At 40.6% G+C, this 25898-nt stretch overlaps 1 protein-coding gene across 1 annotated transcript in view; it reads left to right on the top strand.

Annotated features, from left to right (window-relative positions):
- The window catches only part of rock2a (rho-associated, coiled-coil containing protein kinase 2a), a 55239-nt gene extending 29352 nt beyond the window's left edge, over positions 1-25887 (top strand). The window contains exons 8-32 of the mRNA XM_022192975.2: positions 2309-2400; positions 2717-2876; positions 3008-3062; positions 5563-5651; positions 5766-5814; positions 6241-6376; positions 7126-7217; positions 8103-8349; positions 11175-11281; positions 13048-13207; positions 13415-13575; positions 13875-14059; positions 14147-14216; positions 14656-14759; positions 15240-15426; positions 15716-15809; positions 16529-16623; positions 16740-16946; positions 17079-17247; positions 18670-18740; positions 18821-18909; positions 19026-19104; positions 20435-20702; positions 20863-21076; positions 24248-25887. Coding sequence (XP_022048667.1) covers positions 2309-2400; positions 2717-2876; positions 3008-3062; positions 5563-5651; positions 5766-5814; positions 6241-6376; positions 7126-7217; positions 8103-8349; positions 11175-11281; positions 13048-13207; positions 13415-13575; positions 13875-14059; positions 14147-14216; positions 14656-14759; positions 15240-15426; positions 15716-15809; positions 16529-16623; positions 16740-16946; positions 17079-17247; positions 18670-18740; positions 18821-18909; positions 19026-19104; positions 20435-20702; positions 20863-21076; positions 24248-24251 — 3184 coding nt within the window. The 3' untranslated portion in view covers positions 24252-25887. The remainder of the gene's footprint in view (positions 1-2308; positions 2401-2716; positions 2877-3007; positions 3063-5562; positions 5652-5765; positions 5815-6240; positions 6377-7125; positions 7218-8102; positions 8350-11174; positions 11282-13047; positions 13208-13414; positions 13576-13874; positions 14060-14146; positions 14217-14655; positions 14760-15239; positions 15427-15715; positions 15810-16528; positions 16624-16739; positions 16947-17078; positions 17248-18669; positions 18741-18820; positions 18910-19025; positions 19105-20434; positions 20703-20862; positions 21077-24247) is intronic.
- The last annotated feature ends 11 nt before the right edge of the window (positions 25888-25898 follow it).

Here is a 25898-nt window from a genome sequence, read left to right as displayed (position 1 = left end):
AAGTGTCAGACAAAGCGTGTCTAAATAAATGTTATTGCGTTCTTACAATGCATCATATTGTTCATATGGTTTTACTTTAGCTCTGAGTCAAAAATGATTAAAATCCATGAATAATTACAGAAGGTTATTTTAGAATATCCATCTTAAAATGCAGTGGAGTGGAATAGGTAAGAAAGCACAAAAAGAGGCACTAAAGTAGACATATTCCTGTGTAAAATATAGTGGGGTCATAAATGACCCCAGTCGGTCATTTTAGTCGCTAAAATAGTTTGGTCGCTTGAGGGTTAAAGCAGTAACAGGAATATTCACCTGAATGCAAATATTTGGAATTAAATCTTGAGGAATTTATCAGCTGTGAAGTCAGAGTTACAATCTTGGCAAGCTCAGCTGAAAGACCATTAGGGTCTTTGTTAGTCATTTTAAATATGCAAAAATCTTTCTTCTTTTACTTACAACTTTATGACACATTTCAGGGATATGGGGATTCAGGGAATGTAAAAAGCAGACTATATAAAACAGAGCCGCATGCTGTAGGCGTTCATAAGTTTAGTCCTCCTGTTGCTGTTTATTGTGATGTGGGCTGGATTCCTGGAGGAACAGGATAAAAATGTGGAATGATAAGACTGTGGAATTGTCTTCTTAGTATGTCAGTAATCGGGCACTAAGATTTTTTTTCTTTAATGTAAATGCCATAATTCTCCATGGGTTACCGAGGTTTGTGCCGTTTTTAGAAAGCTAAATTACAATATATACATCTACTTGTCATTTACCATGCAGCTTTAACACAATAAGCAGAAAGAGGCTTTCTAGATTTGAAGAAAGGTTAAAACAACATCCAGAATTACGGACATTTATTCCAATCAGAGACTGTTACAGCCCTGAGGCTTATGTAACAGCAGGCTTATCAAGGAGTCATTTCTTATCAGAACGTCCTAATCTGCTCAACTGAGGGGAGGATTCCTTTTTCTGGCTCTTTATTTTGTGTAAATGACATGAAATAATGAAAGTTGACAATGAATCACATGTTCCTCAGTCTTGTCAATATAAGGAAATGTCTAAACAAGAAAAGCATTCAGAGATCGTAGTATTCTGTCAAGGCTGCTCAGTCGTATGATTTCTAAGTCCCGATAAATCCTCAGAGGTGGATTTGTAGTAGGATCGCAATCATGTGATCGTCAGCAGTCAGCTGATGTAGTGTTCACTTGTTGTCATGGTTACAGTGACGCCGTGATGCTATCTGGCAATGATACAAAAATCTTTAACAAACCCGTGGAGCCAGACTAAAAGCCCCATCACTGCTAAAATATAATCAGGTGGACCTTGTTTCATTTCTGACCTTTCCTGAAAATTTCATCCAAACCTGTTCATCTGTTTTTCAGTGATGTTGCTAACAGACAGACAAACTAACGCCGATCACCACGTAACTCCGACATGATCCTTGGCAGAGTAATAATACAGTAGACCCATAGAACACATTGCTGTCATCTTTGACCTCAGCTGCCACAATGACACAAAGCAAGGAAACAGCATCTATTCTCCACGCAGCATTTCCACTGTTACAAAACACCGTTTCCAATTGCCTGGAGTTTGATTTAAAATGAAATGCTGCAGAAATAAGCTGGGAATGTTGGGCTGCGTTTTGTGTTTGGGTTTGTTACTGAACCAGTAAGGAAATCCAGCTGTGGAGTTGGAGTTTAGAATAAAAATTGTTCTTTAAGACAGTCAAAAATACTTTAGACAAAATCTAATCACTTGGTCCTTGTGTCATTTCTGACCTTCCCTGAAAATTTCACCCAAATCTGTTTGTCCATTTTGAGTAATGTTGTTTACAGACGGAAAAACAAATATATAGTAAACATCATTACTTCCTTGACGGAGTGATTGTATTTAATGTTTGATGCACTGATAATGACAGAATGGAATGCTTATTTAGTTTGAATGCTCAAAAGTTGGCTAACTTTATCTCAAAAATTTAGAAAAAAATCTTTAGTTGTTTTGTTTAATGTTATTTATATAATTTATGTCACTCCTCTGGTTTCTTTTTATAAGTAATGATGTCTTATTGCATTATTTGTGCATGACACAAAAATTCAATTAATCAGTTATTAATGAACACTTTGATTGTGGAAAGTTTGTGATTTGTTCTAAAAAAAATGGAAATCAAAGTTTATGCATTCTAATTCATTAACACACAAAAAAACGGTCACATATCAGCAGTTTTTATTTTTGCAGTGCCACGTCGAACTAATGACAAACAGAATTTGTGTTTCTTCTGCTGTTCACACATTTTCTCTTTGTGTTTTTTTAGGGAGGTGCGGTTAGGCAGAAACGGTGTGGAAGAGATCAAGCGACACCCTTTCTTCAAAAATGACCAGTGGACCTTCGACACCATCAGAGACAGTTAGTATCACACCTGCATTTAATTACAGCTGGTAACACGCATGTTTAATCATTGAATTTACAGTGTAAGTCATTGTGAGGTAAAACTGTGGAGCTTTTAGTTTTAATTAGTTTTAATTTAGTTTGAAGAGTTTAGTAGAAGTAAAGTTAGTTTTGAGAAATGTCGAGTAGCAATTGTGAAAAACTGTAGCAGGAATTCTTTCAGAACACATTAAATTTATTTGTTAGACTGAGACAAGTTTTGTTTACACAGAACTTCCATTTTCCAGCAATTCACACTTGCCACGCTTCTCTTTCTGTTTTTTCTGTGCCTCAGCGGTTGCCCCTGTGGTCCCAGAGCTGAGCAGCGACATAGACACCAGCAACTTTGATGAGATCGAGGATGACAAAGGCGACGTAGAAACCTTCCCCACACCTAAGGCCTTTGTTGGAAATCAGTTACCGTTTGTTGGCTTCACCTACTTCAAAGAAGACCAGTAAATCCTTCATTTGTCTCGTCGCCTCTGATCATTTTCAGAACCTCAAAGCTTCCACATACATAAAAGACAGATTCGAGATTTGTTCTTGGCTTTGACCTTGTGTTGATTTTGTTCATTTCCTTCTTCAGGCTATTAAACGCTTCCAACAATTCCTCAGTGACTCATGAGAATTCGAAAGGAGAGGTAAGTCCTTTTTACTTCGGCACACAATAACTGCCAGGTGCACCTTGAGCAACCGCCGTAATGCAGTTTGGCCCGGGCTTCTCAGGAAATAAATAATACAGGTATCAGTTTACATGGCCACACAGAGCAGGCCTGTTGACATAGTGATCAGTCCAGCTTCATACTGTAAGACATGAAGGATTATGATGGAAATGACTCACAGGGGGATTTCTTTCCCTGATCCCATGATTTATTTGTACTTTGTTAGAATTTCAGTGTTCTTAGCTGCACAGAAAGACTTAAGCAGCTTTCAGTTTAAGTGGCTGAGCTGAATGCTAATCTAGGGAACTCTCATTGGCTTCTGTTCTAAAAGACTGACGGTCAACGACCACTCTGTAGGAAGACAGCAGCAGACATATAGGCTTGTTTTTACAGTTTGACATTGTATGTTGATACTCTTAAAAATGTGTAAAAATGGCAATATTTAAGTTCCATTTAACATTTGAAAATGCTACATTTCTTTTGTCCTTCATGTTCAGACAACTGATCAGAAGACTTCTTGTTGAACTTTTTCTGCTTCTATAATTAATATTTTTCACGTTACCAAAGGATCAAAGGACTATATGTGATGTGAAGCAGGTGGTTTAGTCGTGACAAACCTACAGATAATTATTACTGGACTGTGGTTACCCTCAGCTCTGTGCAGTGGTTTGACATCTGTCAGCTCATTGTTGTGGTTTTAACACGATTTGAGTTCTCTTCACTGCTTTCATCGGTGTTGGTTCTAGACACAGCAAACAGCTGTATAGAGTCAAAAAGCTTTCAGAAACCCCTGACATGGTAACTGTCTAGTGACAAACAGTGGACAGAGGAACTTTAAGGTGCTTTGTGCGACATTTGGACGCACTGGATGTCATTTAAGCATCATCATCTCAGACCAAAGTAATTGAGCACTTCAGCCATACTCCCCAGAGGATTTTTACCTTGAGTGATGGAGCGCAGTCCTGTTTACCATCATTAAGAAGTCAACAGGCTGCTGACCCTAACAGTGCACAATGCCACGGTTTTTGTTAGAATATGTTAGTGGATAGACGCAGCCGCTGATCAGACGGCTCCAATACTACATCACTGCATTTTTATGTGGAGACAAACAACAGATAGAAGATGCAAAATCATCAGCGAGTTAGCAATAGATGATGTGTGGTTCTATGTGGTCGATCACATTAATAAAGGTAGCAAAACGCAGCTTTTATTATAGATTAAAAAGCTTTTTTTTGTGTCCGTCATATTCACATTTTTATCTGTATCATGGAGAGACTTATCTGCTGTCTATAAGCAGTAAAAGCCTTTTGACAGCAGTGTTTTGATTAATAATCTGAGCATCCGTCACAAAGTACGATGTCCGATATAGTCCCATAACTTTCACTTTCTGTGTAACATATGCTGCAAGTTTTTTCTGCAAAATTTAGGACAGTTTGGTTGTAATCTGGATTATTACAAACAGATTATGAGTAAGTGCAAATACAAATAATTAAAGAAAATATTGCTTTTTAAAGTCATTTTGATGCCTGATTAATAATTTATTACTGTTTGATGTTGATGATTTAAAAAACCATTTTAGTAAATAGACGATGCTCTTCATTTAAAGGTAGAGTAAGCAAGAAAGTTTGCTGATGTTTGAACTCAGCAGTCACACAGATACAGCTGCTCCTTCAGAAGCCTCACCACCCCCACATTAATATGACGAGGCCACTGACAGCTGGGCTAGCAGATCCAGTTTTATACAGTGTGGAATTGTCTTTTTCCCATAGCTGAAGAAAAAAACAGACTTGCTGCATTTGTTGTGTTGGGGAGACTGACAGAGGATGGGAGTTTTAGTCTGTGTCTGCAAGCGAAGTAACTGAGTCCAGTGGTGCAGAAAAGGGGTTTCATAATCCTGTAATTTATCTGTCCTTCTTATAATGTTTAGGGTTTCAAAGAGCCCAACTGCACATGTGATCTATGCCACTCCATTTTTTGGTTGGTTTCTTTGTTTTCTATTTACAGATTTTTTTGACACACAGAGAACAGACAGTTAGCAGACTGTAATAAAGATCTTCACTGTATTTGACTGCAAATGATAAATTAGATGTGCATGCTACACCTTTAAGAGGAAACATTCTGAAATATTTTACATTAACCTCTGTCCTGCTGTAGTGGCAACTGTGTACTATTATCATTATCTGGACAGTACATCACATTATCTGCACTCTAAGGTGGACACTGCAGACTGACCTTTGTTCCAGCTGTTGGTCCAGATGAGTAAATGCCTCATTTCTCTGAATACGCATGTCTTTTTTCCTCTGTACCTCCATCTTTTCCTGCATCTCTTCCTGGTGTGTCCAGTGAGAGCGACTAAGATGCAAGTGAGGGAAACAAGGCGAACGTTATGACAAACGAGAAGCACCCTTTGCTTTGCCCTTCACGTGTTCTGTGGGACGTGTGTGATTGGTGGATCATCTTTATCTTTCTCTCTTTACAGTCAGCAGCTCTGCAGAAGAAACTTCGTCACCTGGAGGTGCAGATGAATAATGACAAGCAGGCCAAAGATGACCTCGACCACAAATACAGGTACAGCAAAACCCATCACATCTCAACAACAAGGCTCCATCCTATTACAAGTAAAGCACAGTGGTCATGCTGGTCAGACTTTTATAAATGCCTGTTTGCCTTATTTTTCTGCAGAGCCGCCACCAGTCGTCTGGATAAGATCTCTAAAGAACTCGAGGAAGAGGTGGGGTCGTCACTCAGAAAGCACTACACCTACATACATCTGTTCCTGTTGGAGAGTGCTTGAATACTTTTGGCTCTGTCCTACTTTTAATATTTGCCGGTGCAATGATCCGCCTTCCCTGCTGGGCTTTGATAAGTTCTATCTTCCTCACCCACTTTTATGGACTCTCCCAGAAATTGCGTTTGAGTCAGAATAATGATTCTTATTATCCACACTTGACCATGTTCCGGTTGAATACCAGCGGGTCATATCCAGCCGGAGCTACTCGCTGAATTCTAACAACCTCCTTAAAATATCTATTGGGATTTGAGTTAAGCCTCGATTGGATTCTTAGAAACCATTTCGTATAAAGTGAGTTATGGAATCACAGCACCGTGAAACCGGCCCTATAGGAAATGTTGAACAAAGTCTTATGATTGATTTTAGGTGAGCGGCAGAAAGAACCTGGAGTCGAGTCTGAGGCAGCTGGAGAGGGAAAAAGCTCTGCTGCAGCACAAGAGCCTGGAGAGCCACCGCAAGGCCGAGAGCGAGGCTGATAGGAAGCGCTGTCTGGAGAATGAAGGTGACATCAGACATACTGTATGAAGCGCTGTAGGTTCTGCCTGTGCAGCTAGATGCGTATTCTTAAAAAAAAAAAAAAAAAAAACGTTTGCAGTTCATTTACTGTACTCCTAATATGACACCTTAATTTTCATTTTTGCATAAGAAACTGAATGGTAGTCGTCTATAATCTTTATTATATTAAGCCAAGGAGCTGTCGTGTTCATGTGAGACAGTACATTAATTGTCTTGTTGCAAAATGAGTGAGACATTAGAACAGATTATTTAATGAACAGCAGCTTATTTGATGCCAGTGCTATGAAGGTGCCTCTTGCAGTGACAGATTTCTTATGTGCCTTTGGGATTTTTTTTAACCCAGTTAATAGGAAATCCTCTAAAACCCACCTCTTATTTTGTGTGAATTTACAAACTTTTTGTTTTGCTACCAAGAGAATTTGGATGCAAATTGACTGAGATAATGTGGAATAATACTGCCATCGCCTGGTCACAGGGACCAGTGGGAAGCAGTTTCATGGCGCTACTGTTTGCTTTGCCTTCAGAATTACTTGTCTTTGTCTTTGAACATAAATTCTTTAGTGGTGAAAAAGCAATAGGATTACCAGCTTTATAAATGTCTCTTTTAGAGAGTTGACATTTAAAAGCTTGGTACATTTAAAGAGAAACTATTTTTGAACATTTTGATCTTAACCATTAGACCTTACTTCATTGAAACATCCAACTTATCATCCGGTTTCCTTCTGTGTTCTGCAGTCAACAGTCTTCGTGACCAGCTAGATGACATGAAGAGAAGAAACCAAAATTCACACATTTCCAATGAGAAGAACATCCACCTGCAAAAACAGGTCAGTTACCTATTGTATTTAAGTTTATTGAAGATTTTTTAATAGTTGTTTATGACTTTATTTAACTGGGTAAAAGCAGAGGTTGGCAACCAAAAAAAGTGACCTAACAGTTGTCAGTAAGAAGAAAGTTAAAATGGGCTGGAAAGTGAGACAGCTAGAAAGGCAACCTGGGGTGGCAAGTTCCTAAATTTCTTTCTGCAGTTTATTCCGAGTGGCTGGAGCAGATATCATGAAACCTTTCTTTTCTGTCTCTGTCAGTACACTGGGGACAAATAGCAGATATGATCATGTGATCAAAGATTATAATCAGAAGATGAGCTCTGTGTGATTAGTTTGCAAAAACAAGTTGCAGGTTTGTGTGGAATGGTTATTACTTTATTACGATGAGAAAGATTTAGAAATCACTTCAACATTTATTATTGTGTCAAACAGGACTATTATGTCATGAAAGCCTTGAATAGATAGATGTTTCATGTGTTTAAACTGTCTCTAAACATCACGTAAAGAAATGCGTATTGCGCAGATGTTATTAGGTCTGAAAGTACTTGATTTGAAGCTCAGAACATAGCTTCAACTGCATTAAATAAAGTCATCTGGATCCACACCAAAATGTAATGGACTTTTCTTTTGGCCATGATCCACTTGTCAACTCAGTTTCCTCAAAATCCTCTTGATAGTTTTTGCATATTTGCAAAAATAATGACAGACAAACACCAACAAAAATAATGCTAAAAGTAGTGAGAAGAGAAAACAATTGAATGATGTCCTCAAACATTTTCTGTATTGATTTGGCACATAAAGATTTTCTCAGCCTACAATCAGGCTGGTTCGTCAATATTTCCGTTCATGTAAAGGCTTCTTAAAGGGTAATTGTTGTTCTGTCAGCTGGAAGAAGCCAACACGCTGCTGCGGGCCGAATCAGAGGCGGCGACGCGGCTTCGTAAAACCCAGACGGAGAGCAGCAAGCAGCTGCAGCAGCTGGAGGCCAACGTGCGCGAGCTGCAGGACAAATGCTGCCTGCTGGAGCGCAGCAAGCTCAGCATGGAGAAGGAATGCATCAGCCTGCAGGCCGCAGTGGAGACCGAGAGGAGGGAGCACAGCCAGGGCTCGGAAACCATCAGCGACTTGATGGGTGGGTGAAACACATGCACGGCTTTAAACAGATTTGTACACAAGCCTGGTCATTTATGTGTATTAATGTTAATGAAACAAGCTGCTGAAAATTAACATCAAAATAGAAAATATATATATATATAGCTTGGTTATCTGCTTTTAAGATGATGTGACGTTTTATATGTTGTGTGTATGTCTGGGTGGCATGGTGTTACAGTGGGTCGCACTGTCGCCTCTCAGGTCCTGGGTTCAAATCTGACCTTGGGGTCTTTCTGTGTGGGGTTTCAATGTTCTCCATGTGCCTGTGTGGGTTTTTTCCAGGTTCTCCGGCTTCCTCCCTAAATCCAAAAACATGCTGAGGTTAATTGGTGATTCTACATTGTCTGTAGGTGTGAATATGAGTGTGTTTGTCTCTCTGAGTACCCCTGTGATAGACTGGTGACCTGTCCTGGCTGTAAAAAAGCAATAAAGTTTATTTATATGGCACCTTTCACAGCACAAAGTCACAAAGTGCTTTACAGAGAAAATCAATAAAAATCTATAAAACAACAAAAAGGGGAAGTAGAAACTAAGTGACAGTAGAGCCAGAATACATAGATTAGTAGTCATATTAAAAGCAGTGAGAACATACAGATTAGAAATCATATTCAGCAGGATAGGAGCCCCCATTTAAAGGCACGATCAGCTTTTGTTTTTAGTTTCCCATGGGAACTACCAGTAGAGTTTTGTATGAGATGTAAGTGACCTGGTGGGTATCTAAGGTTGGAGCAGCTCAGAAATCTATGCAGATGTCTGAGCGCGTATAGCTCTGTATGTGAAAACAAGAATCTTAAATCGGGTCCTGATTGTGATGTGACGTCTTGCAGCAGCGTTCTGAACTAATTGTAATGGGTCTAAAAGATGAATTGTTGAGGCAGGTAAAGAGGGAATTGCAATAGTCCAAACAAGATGAGACGAAAGAGTGAATTGTCGTTTCTAGCTGAGGCTGTGATACTGTGAACCTGGACCTTTGTCTGGATTAAGCTGTAGGTAACTGTTTGCCCTCCAGTCCTTAATAACAAGCTGGCAATTATGCAACATTTTCAGCTTTTCTGTCTGATCAGGAGGCACGCAGCAAAGCAGTGGTATGAGATGTCTTCAGATTCACTTCTAACCTGGCCAACGGCTGGGCGGGTGTAAAGTGAATAAAACTGGACCCAAGACAGAGCCTTCAGGAACACCACAGGACAAGGCGGTAAAGTCAGAGCTGTAAAGACCGAGTGATACTGAGAATCTGTCTGAAAGATGAAGGAGAACCAGTCCAAAGCACTGCCAGACACACACACCCACTGCTTTAGTGTTTAGATCAGAATCCTGGGATGAACAGTGTCAAACGCTGCGATTAGATCAAATAAAACCAAAACTGAGCTTTCAGCTGCATCAGAAGACGTCACTATTATGTTATTAGTAATTCTTAGTACAGCTGCTTCTGGGGAAGAAATTCACCTCAAATGTTTTGCACCTTCAGGACCTCAGTGAGCTGATTGGCAACTAGCACACAGAGAATTTTTGAGACAAATGACAGTTTGGAGAGATGGATTAAGATTAGTTTTTTTCAGGGAGTGCCCTGCCTTCACTGTAAGTCAGCTGGGATAGACTCCAGCCCCTCCATGACCCTCCAGATGACAAAGTGCTGTATAGAACATAAAAGGATGGAGGTATACATCAGTGCATATATGTGAATTCATAGAGAACTCCTGTCTGTTATCCAATTTTTTCCAGTTTGTGTTGCAGTTGTTGTCATCCACACAGAGGTAGGTGTTACACCTGTACTCCTCCCAGCTTTCAAGTACTAATAAAGTAAACACAGCAAACAATAAAGCGAAAACACTTGAAGCACAATATAGTAGTCAATAGTGACACAATTTCAAAGCTGGATATCAATATGATTCACAATTCAAGCCACTTCCGTGTATGAAATGCCGTTTCCAGGAGTTGCTGATGGAGTTACGTGTGTTTTTATGAGGCGGTAATGCTGTTATATTCCTGTGATAAAACTTCAGTATCTCTACAACTTCAAGTCATTTTCCATCTGCCTGCCTTGCAGCTTACACGCTAGATTTACTAAGGGCAAGAGCAACGTGCCACCCAGAAACTGAGGGCACCAAACAGGCTTTCCAGACCTTAATAAGAAATTTGCTCTGGAGTCTGATTTCAGCCAGAATCCATTCAACGCATAACACATTCACTGCTGCCTTAAATGTATTTCAACCAGAGCAAATACGTGTGATGTTTAAAAGGCTGGTTTGCTCCATGGTCTGTTTGTAGCAGTAGCAGACTGCGGTCGTAGTGCTCAGCTCCAAGAATGCATTTGTGTAGCTATACAAAGGAGTATGTTTACATCAAGGCCAATAATTCAACCATAATCTGATTAGATCGGCGCTCAGGCTACTTAAACTGTCATATAAAACCTCTTATCTGACTGCGTTAATTGAGGTGAGGTCATGCTCAAACACAAACACTGTTAACACCCTGATCTCTGCCCAGCTAACTGCAGGATGCTTCGACCTGTGTGCCGCATTTCTAAATCAAACATAAAACACTGTATTTGAATCTGTAATGAACTGCTTTGTCCAGTGAGCAAAGGTTGTTAGCATTCATAGCTAGTAGTTGTTTACTGTAAGTAATTGGGGTGACGTGTATATTAAGAATAAACCTATTGTTGAACATGGCATTGGGACAGTTCAATACAGTGAAAGAGAATAACAAGAAACCCCAAATCCCAGAAATGCTTCTTGTGTGTGAGCTCATAGTGTGAGCTTGCGGTTTGCTGTCGTCTTATATGTGTGTTTTGTTGTCTTGCAGGACGCATTTCAGGCCTGGAGGAGGAAGCGCGTCAGCAGCGACAGGCTTTGTCCAAAGCTGAGACTGAGAAGAGACAGCTTCAGGACAAACTCACTGACCTGGAGAAGGTAAATCATAAAGTCTGACTATAGATGAAGCCTGGTTTCCAGACCTTACTTACCATATTCTGTCTTATTGGCTTTTATTCGTATCACTTTGTAATATTCAGGATCTTTGTAATATCTTGCCTCAGAATCCTTTTTCTGAGTGTGAATTAAGTCATAGGTCTAATCAAAATAAAGTCAAAGGTAAATCTGAATATACCAAAGGCCAGGTCAGCTGGTTGTCTGGTCATAATCTGTAATTGACTGTTTCTAGATAAACGTCTAAGACCAGATCTTTTGATTAATTTTCCATCAGTGTAAAGTGATGTTTTATTTAAGCATTCTGCGGTGTGCTGTGCTGTCTTTATGGTGTTATTTGGGACTGTCAGAGCATCACAGCAGAGGACAGATAAACAAGTACTGAAGACATTTGAAACCTCGACTCCTTAGATGGATCGTAGAACGCACAAGACAGAAATGACAGATCACTTTGCAAACGTAAGGGTGTCATCTTTATGGACCTACAATCACTGATTTGTTAATGATCATTTATTTCCTTGAACTTTAAAAGGGTTACTGTTTCATACCTGATGTGCTGATAGCTGATTAGCCCGTCCCATTCTGGATGTAGCATTTGTTGTGCTTTATTTCTGCTGCCTTCAGTTTGGTAGAGTTACAGGTGAGAACAGTGTTTACTGGTTCATCACCACAGGGGTGTTATTTCTTTTCCACTTTTTATTGTTTTGATTTGGTGGAGGTAAAAATGTCAAATTTGTCTGGCCTGGTGGTGAAGACAGTGAGACGTATTGTATTTTAGACTCCTCCCAGGTGTCTCTTACTGAAGGTTGTTCATTTTGGCCTGACTGTTGCAAAGCTCTTACTGCCTAATATACATCATTGAAGAGTTAGATGGTGAGTTTTAAATATGATATATACAATATAACATCTTTACATTTGGTTTAATCGCCTTGAAGGACAGACTTGAGCTTTTGTGTTTGGTTTTCAGACACCTCTGTATGATTAAGTCAAATAAATACAAATAAACGTTCAGAAAATTCAGAGCCTCCCAGTCAGAATTACAACATCAGTGACAAAATGAACTCTATTTTTAAGATGCAAGCTCACTTTTAAGAAGTCAAATAGTAGCTGAAACAGATTTATATTTTCTAACGTTGCTGTCCAAAGTCAGACAGCTGAAAAAACATATTCAAAATGACTGTAAAAAAATGATTTCTTTAACTGGCCATATCGTCTGGCCCTGTTTTACTGTTTATCTCACACTCCGATCACCTTGGTAAGAAGGTGTAAAAGATCTCGTATATTATTTAATCAATATAAAGACACTAAACATGAACCAGAAGGACTCCTTGCAAAGGTAGAAAGTCTTCAGAAACTCCTCAAATCCAAACCATCAGAAGATGCATGATGGTTCTGTGAGGATCTTTTCTGATAATAGAAACATGAGATTTCTTCAGAAGGAGATGTTTTAGATGATATACATATATATATAGTTTTGTTTTTTCAGGTAGACATTTAAAAATAGCAGATGGCTTCAGGGGTTAGGCATCAGGTTTAGTTAGCTTGCTGTAGCTCCTACTCTAATGATGATGTGATGACATCAATCTCAGGGTTCAGTCCCACTGCAGTTGTGCTTTTTTTTGCCTGATGGAAAAAGAGGGCAGCATTTTTGCCATGATGTTAAAATAGATTTTTCTTCTTGTCTATTCTTTTGCTCTTCTTGTCACAGCATCTATCACAACACAACTTGTGCTGTTGTTTTCTGTGTACAGGAGAAGAGCAACAAGGAGATTGATTTGACCTACAAGCTGAAGGTGCTTCAGCAGGAGCTGGAACAGGAGGAGGCGTCTCATAAGGCCACCAGGGCACTGCTGGCTGACAAGAGCAAGATCAAAGTAACCATCGAGGGTGCCAAGTCAGAGTCCATGAAGGGTAAGGACACCGACCGTTTGTTTCCGGTGAAGCTTTTCCCTCACAGTCTGTTCATTCAGCAGCTGAAATGGTGAAATCATTCAGTGCAGAACCGTGGCTCAGTACTTAGCTATGAGTTGTACACATTACAGCTTTGATTCCACTGTTGATTATCAGAACTTTAATATGTGGAGCACATGTTCATATAACTGAATATCCCATGTGCAGAGATGGAGCAGAAGCTGGCGGAGGAGCGAGCAGCCAAACTGCGACTGGAGAACAGAATACTGGAGCTGGAGAAACACAGCAGCATGATGGACTGTGACTATAAACAGGCCCTGCAGAAACTAGACGAGCTGCGCAGGCATAAGGAGCGCCTCACAGAGGAGGTGGGTGTTTACAGTCTGTGCTGGAGGCCGGTGAAGTGTGTGTTTAGATATTAAAGGCCACCTACAGAAACAAATCCTGCAGTTTATGTGATGGTGTGGAAGTTCTAAGCTGTAGAATAATAACTGTAATTCAATCCCAGTTTACTAAAACAGGAGATACAGACAAAAGTAAATTCAAAGAATCTGTCAGAATCTATCTGTCTAGAAACCCATTCTAGTGCCACCTGGATGGGTAGATATAAGTGTGCATAAACTAGCCCTCTATTCACCCTCCATCTGTATTTCTTAAATACTTTCAGGTGAAGAACCTGACCCTGAAGATCGAGCAGGAGACCCAGAAGCGTAGCCTGACTCAGAATGACCTGAAGGCGCAGAACCAGCAGCTCAGCGTCCTGAGAACCTCCGAGAAGCAGCTTAAGCAGGAAACCAATCACCTGCTAGACATCAGACGCAGCCTGGAGAAGCAGAACCAAGAGCTGCGCAAGTCAGTTTACTGTTTATTTCACGCTTTTAGAACTTTTAGCACTCAGATGATGGGTAACTGATTGATTTATTTTTTGGTCATTTACAGAGAGAGACAGGAAACCGACGGACAAATGAAGGAATTACAAGACCAGCTAGAGGCCGAACAGTATTTCTCAGTGAGTCTGTGACTAAGTGCATCACATTATGGTTTTGTGTCTGTTTAGGCTGTAACATGCAATCAGAGCAACATTCATTTTCCAGTAGCTAATGCAGCCTGTTGTGTGTATTGAGTTACTGCACTGGTGTTCACTGTTCAGTAGGCATTCATTAGTTAATGTTTTTGTAATAATATAATCATTACACAATGCAGTTCAAGGTAGTGAAACCTCAATGCATGTTTTCATCCAGATAATTTCATTTTATTAGCTTATCTGTACACACTGTACATATTCATTATTACTCAGGTGAAGTAGTTTTTGCCTTTGAGAAACTTCTTTTACTTCTCTTTTTTCCCTGCTGGAAATTGCCTCTCTACACCTCATTAATCCAGCAAAGATTTCTATATGGGAATGCATCAGCTGAGAGGCTATATTTAACCTGCTGCCTCTCTTCCAGACTCTCTATAAGACCCAGGTCCGTGAACTGAAGGAGGAGTGTGAGGAGAGGAACAAACTCTACAAAGATGTGCAGCAGGCTCTGCAGGAGCTGCAGGAGGAGAGGTGAGCTGTTTGAAAATACTATGTAAAATAAATGCCAATTTACCGTTTCCCCAGAACTGATTTTGACTTTGAAAGCAAGCAGCTGACATGCGCTCGATTCTGTTCATGCTTCAGTAGGTAAACATCGTTGCTCCTCGTGCTCCTGTGGATGTTTCTGAAAGGCTGGCGGTGACTTTTTACGGGATAATGATGTAGTAACGTTGCAGTTGTTATTCCATTAATAACATCGTGTCTATGTGATTATTCCTGAGGTGTGAAGAGCAGAGTAGACGGAAACAACACAGGATTTCTGGGGAATTTAGGACTGTTATGGGCACCACTGGATAAATACGTGTACATGGATAACTAGAATAATAGCTTTTGAAACCCAACCACAACCCAGGCCAATTAAGGCATAGGGGTTATTTCTGAATGAAATATTTGTACGTTTGAATTCATCGCTGTCATTCAGTCTTATTATTTTTTCCTGCTTTCTTTCAGGGACTCTTTGGCAGCCCAGCTGGAGATCACCCTGACGAAGGCAGACTCAGAGCAGCTGGCACGCTCCATCGCTGAGGAGCAGTACTCGGACCTGGAGAAGGAGAAGATAATGAAGGAGCTGGAGCTGAAGGAGATGATGGCTCGCCATCGCCAAGAGCTGGCCGAGAAGGACATCACCATCAGTTCGGTGAGCGGCAGTAACGGCTGTTCCCCGGCCTTTCTACTTAATATGTTAAATGTAGATGATAGATTTGTTTTGTTGGTGGATTCAGCGACTGTTTCCGACATGTTGATGAGTGAAACGGCACCTTCCATTACTGTAGTAATAAAGCATGATGCACTACAACAAAGTGTAAATCCAGCACATTTTACGCTCTGAAAATAGAGCAAAATGACTTCAGGTTGGAGAGTGGCAGACTGCTTCAGTAGCGCACATTATGATCAATAACAGTGATGATGTTTTGTGCTCCATGCAGCTGGAAGAAGCCAACAGAACCCTGACCAGTGACGTCGCCAACCTGGCCAATGAGAAGGAGGAGCTGAACAACAAACTGAAGGAGGCAGCAGAGGGTAATTAAAATGTTTCAAATTCAAGCTAAATCTTTCAGTTTAAGTCAAGCCTTTTCTTAACCATAACGAGCTTCAAAAAGGCATTCATGCCTCTATCAGCTTGAGACTGGACTACTGCAGTGCACCTTATATTGGCGTCTCCCAGTCATCCATCAGCCGCCTGCAGCTCGTGCAGAATGCTGCAACGCGTCATTTATCAAACACCCCCAGATGTGAGCACATCACCTTTATGCTCTCCGCTGGCTTCCAGTCCAGTCCAGAATTCTTTTTAAACTTTTAATGTTTGTTTTACAGCTCTTATCAGTCTTGCCTCAACTTATTTATCCAAGCTTCTAATTTTACGGGACCAAAAGAGAGCCCCCACCCCCGACATGCACCGTCACTGACCTGGGTCTTTTTAAATCACAGCCTTCCTGTTTAAAATGGCTTTTCATACGTAGCAGCATGGTCACATTTTATACGATTAATTATTTTAATTGTGTATTTTAGTGCTGTTTTATTGCTGTTTGTTTGACTGTTTTATTGTATATTTTATGTCTGTTTGAAGCTACTGTGTTGTTTTTAAGTTTTTCTCCTGTTTTTCACTGTGAAGCACTTTGGTCACCCTTTGGTCTGTTGTCAAGGGCTATAGAAATACACTTTGACTGAATGTTTGGTTGATCTTGTTGTCATGGTTTTGTCGTTCATTGTTGATGTGTCTTTTTTTTCTCTTTTTTTAGATTCAGATAAGTCGAAGGACTGGGAGCAGCAGTTCAACCAGATGAAGCAGGCATATGAGAAGCAGCTGCAGTCAGAGAGGACGCTGAAAACTCAGGTTGGTGTTGTTATAGACATAACCGTGTTCCAGACCTAATCATACCATTTATGCGCTAAAGTTGACGTTTCTCCTATCACATCGTTTAGGTTTTCATTAATTATGTCTCTCCACAGGCTGTCAATAAGCTGGAGGAGATTTGTATGAAAAAGCCGCCGGAAGTACGCGGTGGCGGAGGTGGTGGCAGTCGCCGTGGTAATGACACAGACATGCGGCGGAAGGAGAAGGAGAACAGGAAGCTGCAGCTGGAGCTGAGGTCAGAGAAGGAGAAACTCAACAGCAGCATTATCAAATACCAGAGGGAGATCAACGAAATGCAGGCGGTAAGTGAAAAGTCAGCCTAAACAGTGAAATAGACCTGACCTTTAGATTCCCTTTCATTATTTCCCCTGCTGAGAGAATGAATGTGTTTCAGTATCGTCTTTTCTCTTTAATGTTCCCTTGTCTTATTTTAGCAATTGGCAGAGGAGAGTCAGATGCGTATCGAGCTGCAGATGGCTCTGGACAGTAAGGACAGCGACATAGAGCAGCTGAGGAATCTCTTGCAGTCACTCAGCGTTCAGTCGATGGACTCTGCCAGCATCAGCAGCGGGCCAGAGTTTGATGCTGACGATGCATACACAGGTAAGAACTCAGCCACTGGAAACACAGCTCTGATCTTAAAGTATTTTTGAAATTACTAAGAGGTTTGGCTGAGTTTAGAAATGCTTTTTAATATTTAATACAAGAGGTCCTCAGTTTACGACGTCCTCAAGCTACGGTGTTTCGTCGTTATGTGGAACTAGTTGATGAGCGGATGAATTTGTCGTCACGCAGCGCAGTAAGACGGCTTTGTTTACATTCTGCTGTTGTACGCCACCTTGGATTGTGCTGCATTCACTAACTTTTTGCCCTTCATTGTGGCTCCCAAGCCTAAGTGCTTCGAAGAAAAGGCAAATCGTCTCCATGTGTGCTGTCTTCACTGCAGCTGTCCAACTAGTTAAACTCGTGCTTGTGAAATGAATCATGAGTCGTAGCAAACTTGACTTCTTTACTGTGGCTTTTGAGACACATTACAGAGGGAAAACTGCAACAAAAACAGAATAAAGCAACATAAATACATGTCAATAAATTCTTTTAACGTAACCAATCAGTCCATAAATGAAGTGAACTACTTATGACATTGCCTCTGTGGCGTTTAAAAAGTAGAGCCGTGCATCCAGAAAAGCGTGTATGTGTGTAAATCAAAACTTCAAAAAATAGCAGGCAGGAAGTGACAACTGTCAAAACTTCAAAAAACTTTCAAAAATAAAAGGACATTGATATTTCTGCCTTCAGCAACAACACACCATGGAACTAAAATTAGATTTAATAAAACGTTCGGAACACCAAAGGACAACGGCATTATTAGATCAAGTTGTAAAAACAGTGAAACATATTCTGTTATCTTCTTGTACAATGACTCATACATGCATGAAATTCGTTGGTATTCATGACTTTTTTGAAGAACTGATCAATATCGTGATGCACGTATGATGCATTGTTTACATTTCTGTCGGCGTTCCAACTTATGGTGAAAATCAGCTTACATCAGTCTGTGGAAACGGAACTCTGATGTAAGTCGAGGACGCCCTGTAGTCCTATAACTTTAGCAAAGAATACCAGTTATTTCCACTGTGTATGGACACTCCTTCACCTGCCATGGTGGCCTCCTCTCTCATTGAGTCTTTGTCTATATCTATGTTCAGCAGCTGCTTAATTTTAACAAGAACTGTTTCTCCATCCTTTCTTTTGCAATGCAACCATAATTCTAGACACACATTTGTATATTATATATGTATTTTAGATATGTGGCATTTATTAGTTCAGTTTAAGCACTTCCAGAATGCATCAAACATCTGTTACAAGTTCCACAGCAGTGATGAGAATAAATATTTAGTTTACTGCTGTGACTGAAAATCAAGCAGCCATTATTTTGAGAAAACTGCACTGAAGGTATCTGCCCCCCTCTGCTTTTGTTTGGAATCCAAACTGCATGTATCCTAACTCTGTGTTTCTCCCACTCAGAAACGAGGCTGGAGGGTTGGCTCTCTCTCCCCGTCAGAAATAACACAAAGAAGTTTGGATGGGAGAAAAAAGTACGAATAAATCAATGAATATGCTTTAATGATGTGAAACGCCTCCCTGATTTTCTTACATTATCTGCCCTGTTCTGTAGTACGTTGTAGTGAGCAGCAAGAAGATTCTCTTCTACAAGAGCGAGCAAGACAAGGAGCAGTCCATTCCCTACATGGTGCTGGATATAGAGTGAGTACGACGTCTGACAGATCCTAGATGAAGTTGTAGTTCATGAGGTTGTTTCTTTCAGGATGATTTGCTGCTGTATTGAAATGCATTAAGTCACATTTGCTTTCATCACACAGAAAAATCTTCCATGTGAGGCCTGTCACTCAGACAGATGTGTACCGAGCTGACGCCAAAGAGATTCCCAGGATATTCCAGGTCAGCCTCAGGATTGTTTTCATATTTAAATTGTTAACTGCCAGATTAGACCTTCTGGATGGTATGAATTAAAGCCTGAAAACATCCAATGTTTATGTATCGGCCAATATTCATAATGCAGTATGTATACAAATATACCGGGCTTTGCAAAAGTTATGTTACACTTGCAAAATGCAAGCAAAATGTACACAAAGATTTTTTGGTGCAATAAGATAATTTTTTATTTTCCAAATATTTCAATATATGTGTTAATGATAATATTAATCAGAAATGTGGCCACCCAAAAGTTTTATCTTATTGCACCAAAAAATCTTTGTGTTTATTTTTCGTGAATGTCTCAACAAGTGTAACAGAACTTTTGCAAAGCCCGGTATAGACGAGTGGTGGGATGTAATTTTTATAAAAAAAATCAAATTAATTACAGGCTTTGTTATTAATTAATCGTGATTAATCACAATAAGCAAAATTTTTCAATTCAAATACGTTTTGATTGACGACTGAATCGATGAATAGATATATACGTGAATTTATGCAGCAAAAATGCTTGTTTGATTTCTATTTGTCTGCATTTTTCATCTGTCTGCTGCATTCACCGATTACTGCAAAGTCAACGTGCAATTATAGCGATTATATTCAAGATTATGAGACTTTTTGTAAACTCAAGCACTTTCAATGTGTTGAAAAGTGGTCTATTATGGGATGGCTACACTGTTAGCCGGTACCAGGACTGCCATAGCTAATATGTGGAGCGTCACCCAGGAGCTCATTTGCATAAAATAGTTTCATCTATGCAAATGCGGCGCAGTTAGCAGAGGTTTGACGCATCGCCAATCTTTAAACGTCTAAACCATTAAACTGAATAGAGGACAGATTCAGCAGATTATTTCTCACCTTAAATGCTTTCAGAGCTACTTTTTGATGAACAGCTTTCCTAATAAAAAAGAAAGTTTGCAACTGAGCCACCATGTCGGTCCAACGTTTCTACGCTGAGTGCGTCCTGTGTATCTTCTTCGCGGCTGGTAAACGGACTTTAGGTTCACTACCGCCACCTACTGGGCTGGAGTGTGCATCAGTGTTACTGGTGTGCCAGAAATTAGGCAACTGAGAAAGGTGCGATTAAATGCGTTTTTTCTTTTAATGCATTATTTTGTCTGTAATTAATTAATCGTAATTAACGTGTTAAAGTCCCAACCCTACTCTATACAGATGTTGGAGTAATACTCAGAAAGGAAAATGATAGAGCTTTTGTTTATTACATTTCCAGCTGTGTATATCACAACCTAGTGTCTTTTTGAAAGTCCTGCATCCTCATCCTCTATTTGCTCTCCAGATTCTTTATGCCAATGAGGGCGAAAGCAAAAAAGAGCCTGTGTTTCCTGTGGAGCCGCTGGCCATGGGAGAGAAGTCCAGCTACATCTGCCACAAAGGCCACGAGTTCATCCCCACGCTCTACCACTTCCCCACCAACTGTGAGGCATGCACCAAACCGCTGTGGAACATGTTCAAGCCACCGCCTGCTCTGGAGTGCCGGCGCTGCCACATCAAGTGCCACAAGGACCACATGGACAAGAAGGAGGAGATCATCGCCCCCTGCAAAGGTGGGACGCTTTAGTACATCGCTTTACCAAGGGAGGAATCAGCTGAAACATGAATGTCATTTAATACTGTAGTGCAGCTTTTGAAGGTTTAAAACTGACATTTTTTTCTAAATAAAACATGAAAAGATGACAGAAAATGTCCCTTCCCTTCTACCACCAGTGAACTACGACGTGTCTACAGCCAAGAACTTGCTGCTGCTGGCCGTGTCCCAGGAGGAGCAGCAGAAGTGGGTGAGCCGACTGGTCAAGAAGATCCCCAAGAAGCCTCCACCACCAGAGCACTTTGCACGCTCCTCGCCACGGGCCTCCATGAAGGTTCAGCCCAGCCAGTCCATGAGGAGGCCCAGCCGACAGCTTCCCACCAGCAAGAGCAGGTAGCAGAGCAGAACGGCCTTTATGTTTCAGTAACTCAAACGAAAAGGTTAGGTCGTGTTCCAGTTTGTGCCTAATGCTACTTAGATCAATTAAAAGTTACACAGGAGGTCCCCAATGAGGCAAAGAACAGGTTGTGAGTTTTATTACACAATAAAGAGAGAGAAAGCTTCTAAATGCACCGTCTGCATGCAGAGTAGAAATAGTAACTGAAGTCAGACTGAATACATTTACATAATCTTTGCATTTTACTCCAGTAGTCGGCTATTAAAAGCTCTAAAACTGATTTGATGTGTAATACATCCTGGGAGTCTGTATGTGATCAACTAGAGCTCAACAGTTTTACAAAAACATGCAGTCCCCATATTGTGGTTCACTTTCCACGGTCTCACTGTATCGCAGATTTTATGTTGTACATATCTAATTTTGTATCGCAGATTTTTCTCTGTATCATTGGATTTTGCAGTATATAGGTATTTTTATATATTCATTATTGTGGCGAACTGGGTTGAAGAACAACTCTGGAGGAAGGATAACTACCTTTAATGTGCTCTGCAACTGGCAGATGCACATTAAAGTGCAACACTACAGAAAATGCAGCAGGAAGTGATGAAACACACTTCACACTCACGGTCCTGACAACAGAACACTAAACCAAACTAACTAGGCCGACTAAACCACAAAAACACAATACAACACAAACACTAGCAACACTTTACCACTAACATAAACCACAAGTATGACATTTAAACCCCCAACACCCTGAACTCCCATAGTGCATTGCAGCACAGCAGTTCAGTCATAGCGACCAGCTCTGTGATCTCTCATTATTTTAACTGTTTTTGTGGTAAAATAAGCTTTTTCTAGTCTAATAAATTAAAAACATTCTGAAAAATGAATTACAACATATCAAAAGGATATTAAATAGAATTAAAATGCATAGCGTCCAGTGCTGGGCTCTGATTGGCTCATTGATCGTAGCATCAGTCTCCTCTGTCTCCCGTCTATAGCAGCGTTCAGCATCTGGCCTCCATTTCACACTGACGTCTGATCGCTGCCCCGAGTTGTTGCTCTGCGGTGGTTCATAAGGTTTCCAAGGGTGTGGGGAGGGTTTCTAAAGTCTTAACTATAGATAAATAATAAAATAAACATGGTTGCTACCTCTGGAACATAACCCCCATGATAGATGAGGGACCGCTGCATTTGTGGTTTTTCTACCAGATGTTGCAACTGCATTTGTAATGTATGTTTTTAAAAGTCAAGCCTCAGTTCAGTCTTTACTGTGGAACAGTTTTCCGAAGTTTGACTGAAACACAACAACAAGGACTGCATAAAACTCGTCGTTCTAACTCAGTCAGATGCACTGTAACGTTACATTCACAATCAAACAAGCGTGTTCCCTTCTCTGTAACGTTTGGACTGTAGCTGGTGCCACTTATTGCTGTTTTAATAACACCCCCCAAGAGAGACTTTGTGTTAAAACCAGTTTGTGTGTGCAGTTCTCGTTACACAACCATCAAAACTAATCTCCCCTTTCAGATTGGAGGACTTGGGTCTTCAGGACTGGGACTGGGCGCTGGATGATATCGATGATGATTGTTCCTCTATACATTTCTGATGACCTCAGATGGTAACACTGTGTGTGCTGTGCAGTGCCTACCATGAAAACATTAGACCCCTGATCTTGTTTCTGTGGTGATAAATACATGAATGTGGATTTAGGGAAACTCCTCCTATCATGTCCATTTGATCCAAACAGCCTTTATCATGTCTGACCCGTTGCTTCCTCTGACCTCAGCCCTCGCAGGTCAAACGGTTTCAAAATGAAGCGAGAAGAATCCAGCAGTTCCTGGTATAAATGACGGCTGCTCTTGTTCTTCCTTTGTCCAGATGTTTACCGGCAAAGAACTCAATTCCTGAATGTGTGTACGTTTGTTCACAAGCTGCTTGTCACTGAGGTGGTGGCAGACTACTGGTGGAAACACACTGGATGATGGGCTTCGTGCACGTACCACTGAGGACAGGGGTGTTAAACATGCGGCCCGCGGGCTAAAACCGGCCCTCCAGAGGGTCCAAACCGGCCCTCAAAGTGCAAAAATGACAGAGAAGACGTTAAGTGTAATTTAGTAAAACTGTAAATTTAAAATAATTTCTAGACCATGACAAGTTGTTTTGATCATGAAGTAAAATACGAGATTGTTCATTGTTCTTTTGTCGTTTTGTCTCTTTTTTGTAATGTTTTGTCTCGTTTTTGTTGTTTTTTGGTCAATTGTCTCATGTTTTTGTAGTTTTGCTTCTCACTTTTATTTTTTGTCTAATTTTTGTCATTTCTCCATTTTGTGTTGCTTTCTAATGTTTTTGTGTTGTTTTTTTGTCTCTTTTTGTTTTGTTTCCTGTCGTCTGTCTCTCTTTTGTTGTTTGTTTTTCATTTTTGTTGTTTTGTGTTTCCTTTTTGTCTCATTTGTGTTGTCCATTTTTTTTGTCACTTTCTAACTTTTTTGTCTTATTTTTGTTGTGTTTTGTGTCTTTTGTTGTTTTTTGTCCTTTTTTGTCTGACTTTTGTCATTTTGAACGTAAAGTAAAATACTTAATCATTCAGATCCAGATAGCTGTGGCTAAATGTTGTGTTCCTTTGCAGACACTCTGTGATCTGGAAGTTGTGATGTGGAAATGATAAACTGAGGCTGAATGTTGATGACATGACACTGATTTTTCTTAAGAAACTTCAGATTGTTCATGATGTTTTGTAAAAAGATAGTTCTTTAAATGTGAATATTTTCAAAATGTGTTTTTTTATAATAATAAAACAACTGTCATTATGCTCTGATTTTACTGGTCTGGGCTGAATGTGGAACCTGAACTAAGATGAGTTTGACACCCCTGACTTAGGAGGTCTGCTCTAGTAATGTGGGGATCACTTTATGTGGATACTCTCATAGACTTAGTGGCAGAATATTGAACTAGGCTTTGAGTATATTAAGTTTTTTTGTCCGTTTTTGTGCAATAAGGTGAATTTATGTAACTCCAAAAAAGAATAGTTGAGAGGAGATGCGATTCTTTCATTCTGTTCTCTCTGAAGCCTCTGTTTGTTGATTGTTGAACAAGATGACTTCACTGTCATTAAACCTAAGCAGAGTTTAACCCTGTGTCTGTCTGTCTGTCTGTCCCTCCAGTTAACCTTGCTGTGGAGTGTGATGCCTCTAAGGTGGTGGGGTGTTTCCTCCCAAATCAAAGACTCTACAAAGCTCCATTTGCAGATCAGCACACTGAACTCCACATCACTTCTCCACCACCGGCCAGCCTGTCCTGCTTCAGCCTGCGAGAGTTACCAAGTCCGTTTTCTCGTTTATTCAACTTGATTCCAGTCGCTTCCATCTGTCAGGCTCAGCTCAACCTGTGATCGTTTTAGACGAGCTGGGTGGCTGTAAACACGCTAGCTGAAGCCTTCTGTTGATTCCGTGTCTCTGGGTGGCTGGAGGAGCTCGTTGATTGCCCACAGAACAGAGGAGAGCTCTTAGAGGCCTGACCACGGCCGGCAGGAGCCGGCATTTACCTCAACGATCCAATTCAAACCATCACCGGGACACGGCGTCTGATTGAAGGACCCGACAGGAAAAATCGTCCTCACCACCTTTGGGGATTCTTGTGGCCAAAAAAAATCAAAAGACATTCTTGTGTTTAATGATTCTGAACAATATGAAGGGTTTAATGGGGAACACTACACTCAGAAGACAGTCAGCTGTTTGTTGTTGGGTTGTTTGTCCCAGATAGTGTCTGTACTTTGTATTCCAGAATGATTGTAGCTTCTTGCTTTCCACAGATCTGCTTCCAGCTGCCTGTCCACCAGAGTCAAAGAATGTGGAATGAGGTGCTTGAGTAATCCAGTTCTGTCGATAAAGTGGGGACGGGATGTCAGGCTGCTCTTGCATTTGAGCAAATCATTCTTGAGTGCTCTTATTCAGATTAGCGACTGAGGCCTGCGCTGGATCACCGGTGTGCTGCTGTGTGACTGCAGTTCTTAGTGAACACACGGCATTAGATGGAGGGCCAGACATGAGATCCTCACAATCCCATAATCTCACCAACCTGCACTGTCATTTCTGAGGGTTAATGTTTACTGAATTCAAGGGGTGCACCGTTAATGCTTTTCTGATCCGAGCTCGGCTCCTTTTGTTGTTTTGAATGTACATCTGGGCTTTCCCAGAGACGACACACAGGCATTGTATTACGTGGATCCAAACATACTTGACTGAAGCCCCTTTCAGCACCAACTACTCTGCATGCGTTTGCTTTTTCAGGCCCTGCACTCGAGTGCTGTCACCACAGGCCTCCACCTACTAGCAGACGTTGTTTTTGGTCAGTAGTGACGATGAAAGTGAGGGGAAGTTAACCAGAAAGAAGCAGAAACAGTGAAGGTATGCAATCACATCCTGATCCATGAGTTCAATACTGAGCAGCACTATTCCATTGAAAGTTTTTCTAAAAGTGTTTGTCCTGATATTTTTGTATTAAAAGTAACCAAACTCTGAGTTTGGACACGTTGTTGTGTGTATGTGGCTTATATAGCAGATGGAGAGTAAACTATGTGAGTGTGTGAGTGTGTGTGTGTGTGTGTGTGCTCTCCTTTAACCAAGAAGCATGTTTTATACATATAAATATACACAGTATATATTTTACATGCCATACAGTGCACATTATATTATTTATACAGCCTTGTCCACTTTGTATTTAAGGGCTCTACATCCAGATTGCATGTTTGCTACCAAACAGCTCTATAATAATAACCACTTCAACAATAAAGACATGGATGTGCCTTTTGGTTCT

This window comes from Acanthochromis polyacanthus, chromosome 1, assembly GCF_021347895.1.
Source record: "Acanthochromis polyacanthus isolate Apoly-LR-REF ecotype Palm Island chromosome 1, KAUST_Apoly_ChrSc, whole genome shotgun sequence".
In the NCBI taxonomy this organism is placed as follows: Eukaryota; Metazoa; Chordata; class Actinopteri; family Pomacentridae; genus Acanthochromis; species Acanthochromis polyacanthus.
Note: the sequence above shows the minus strand (reverse complement) of the source record. Positions and strands in the feature narration are given on the sequence as shown.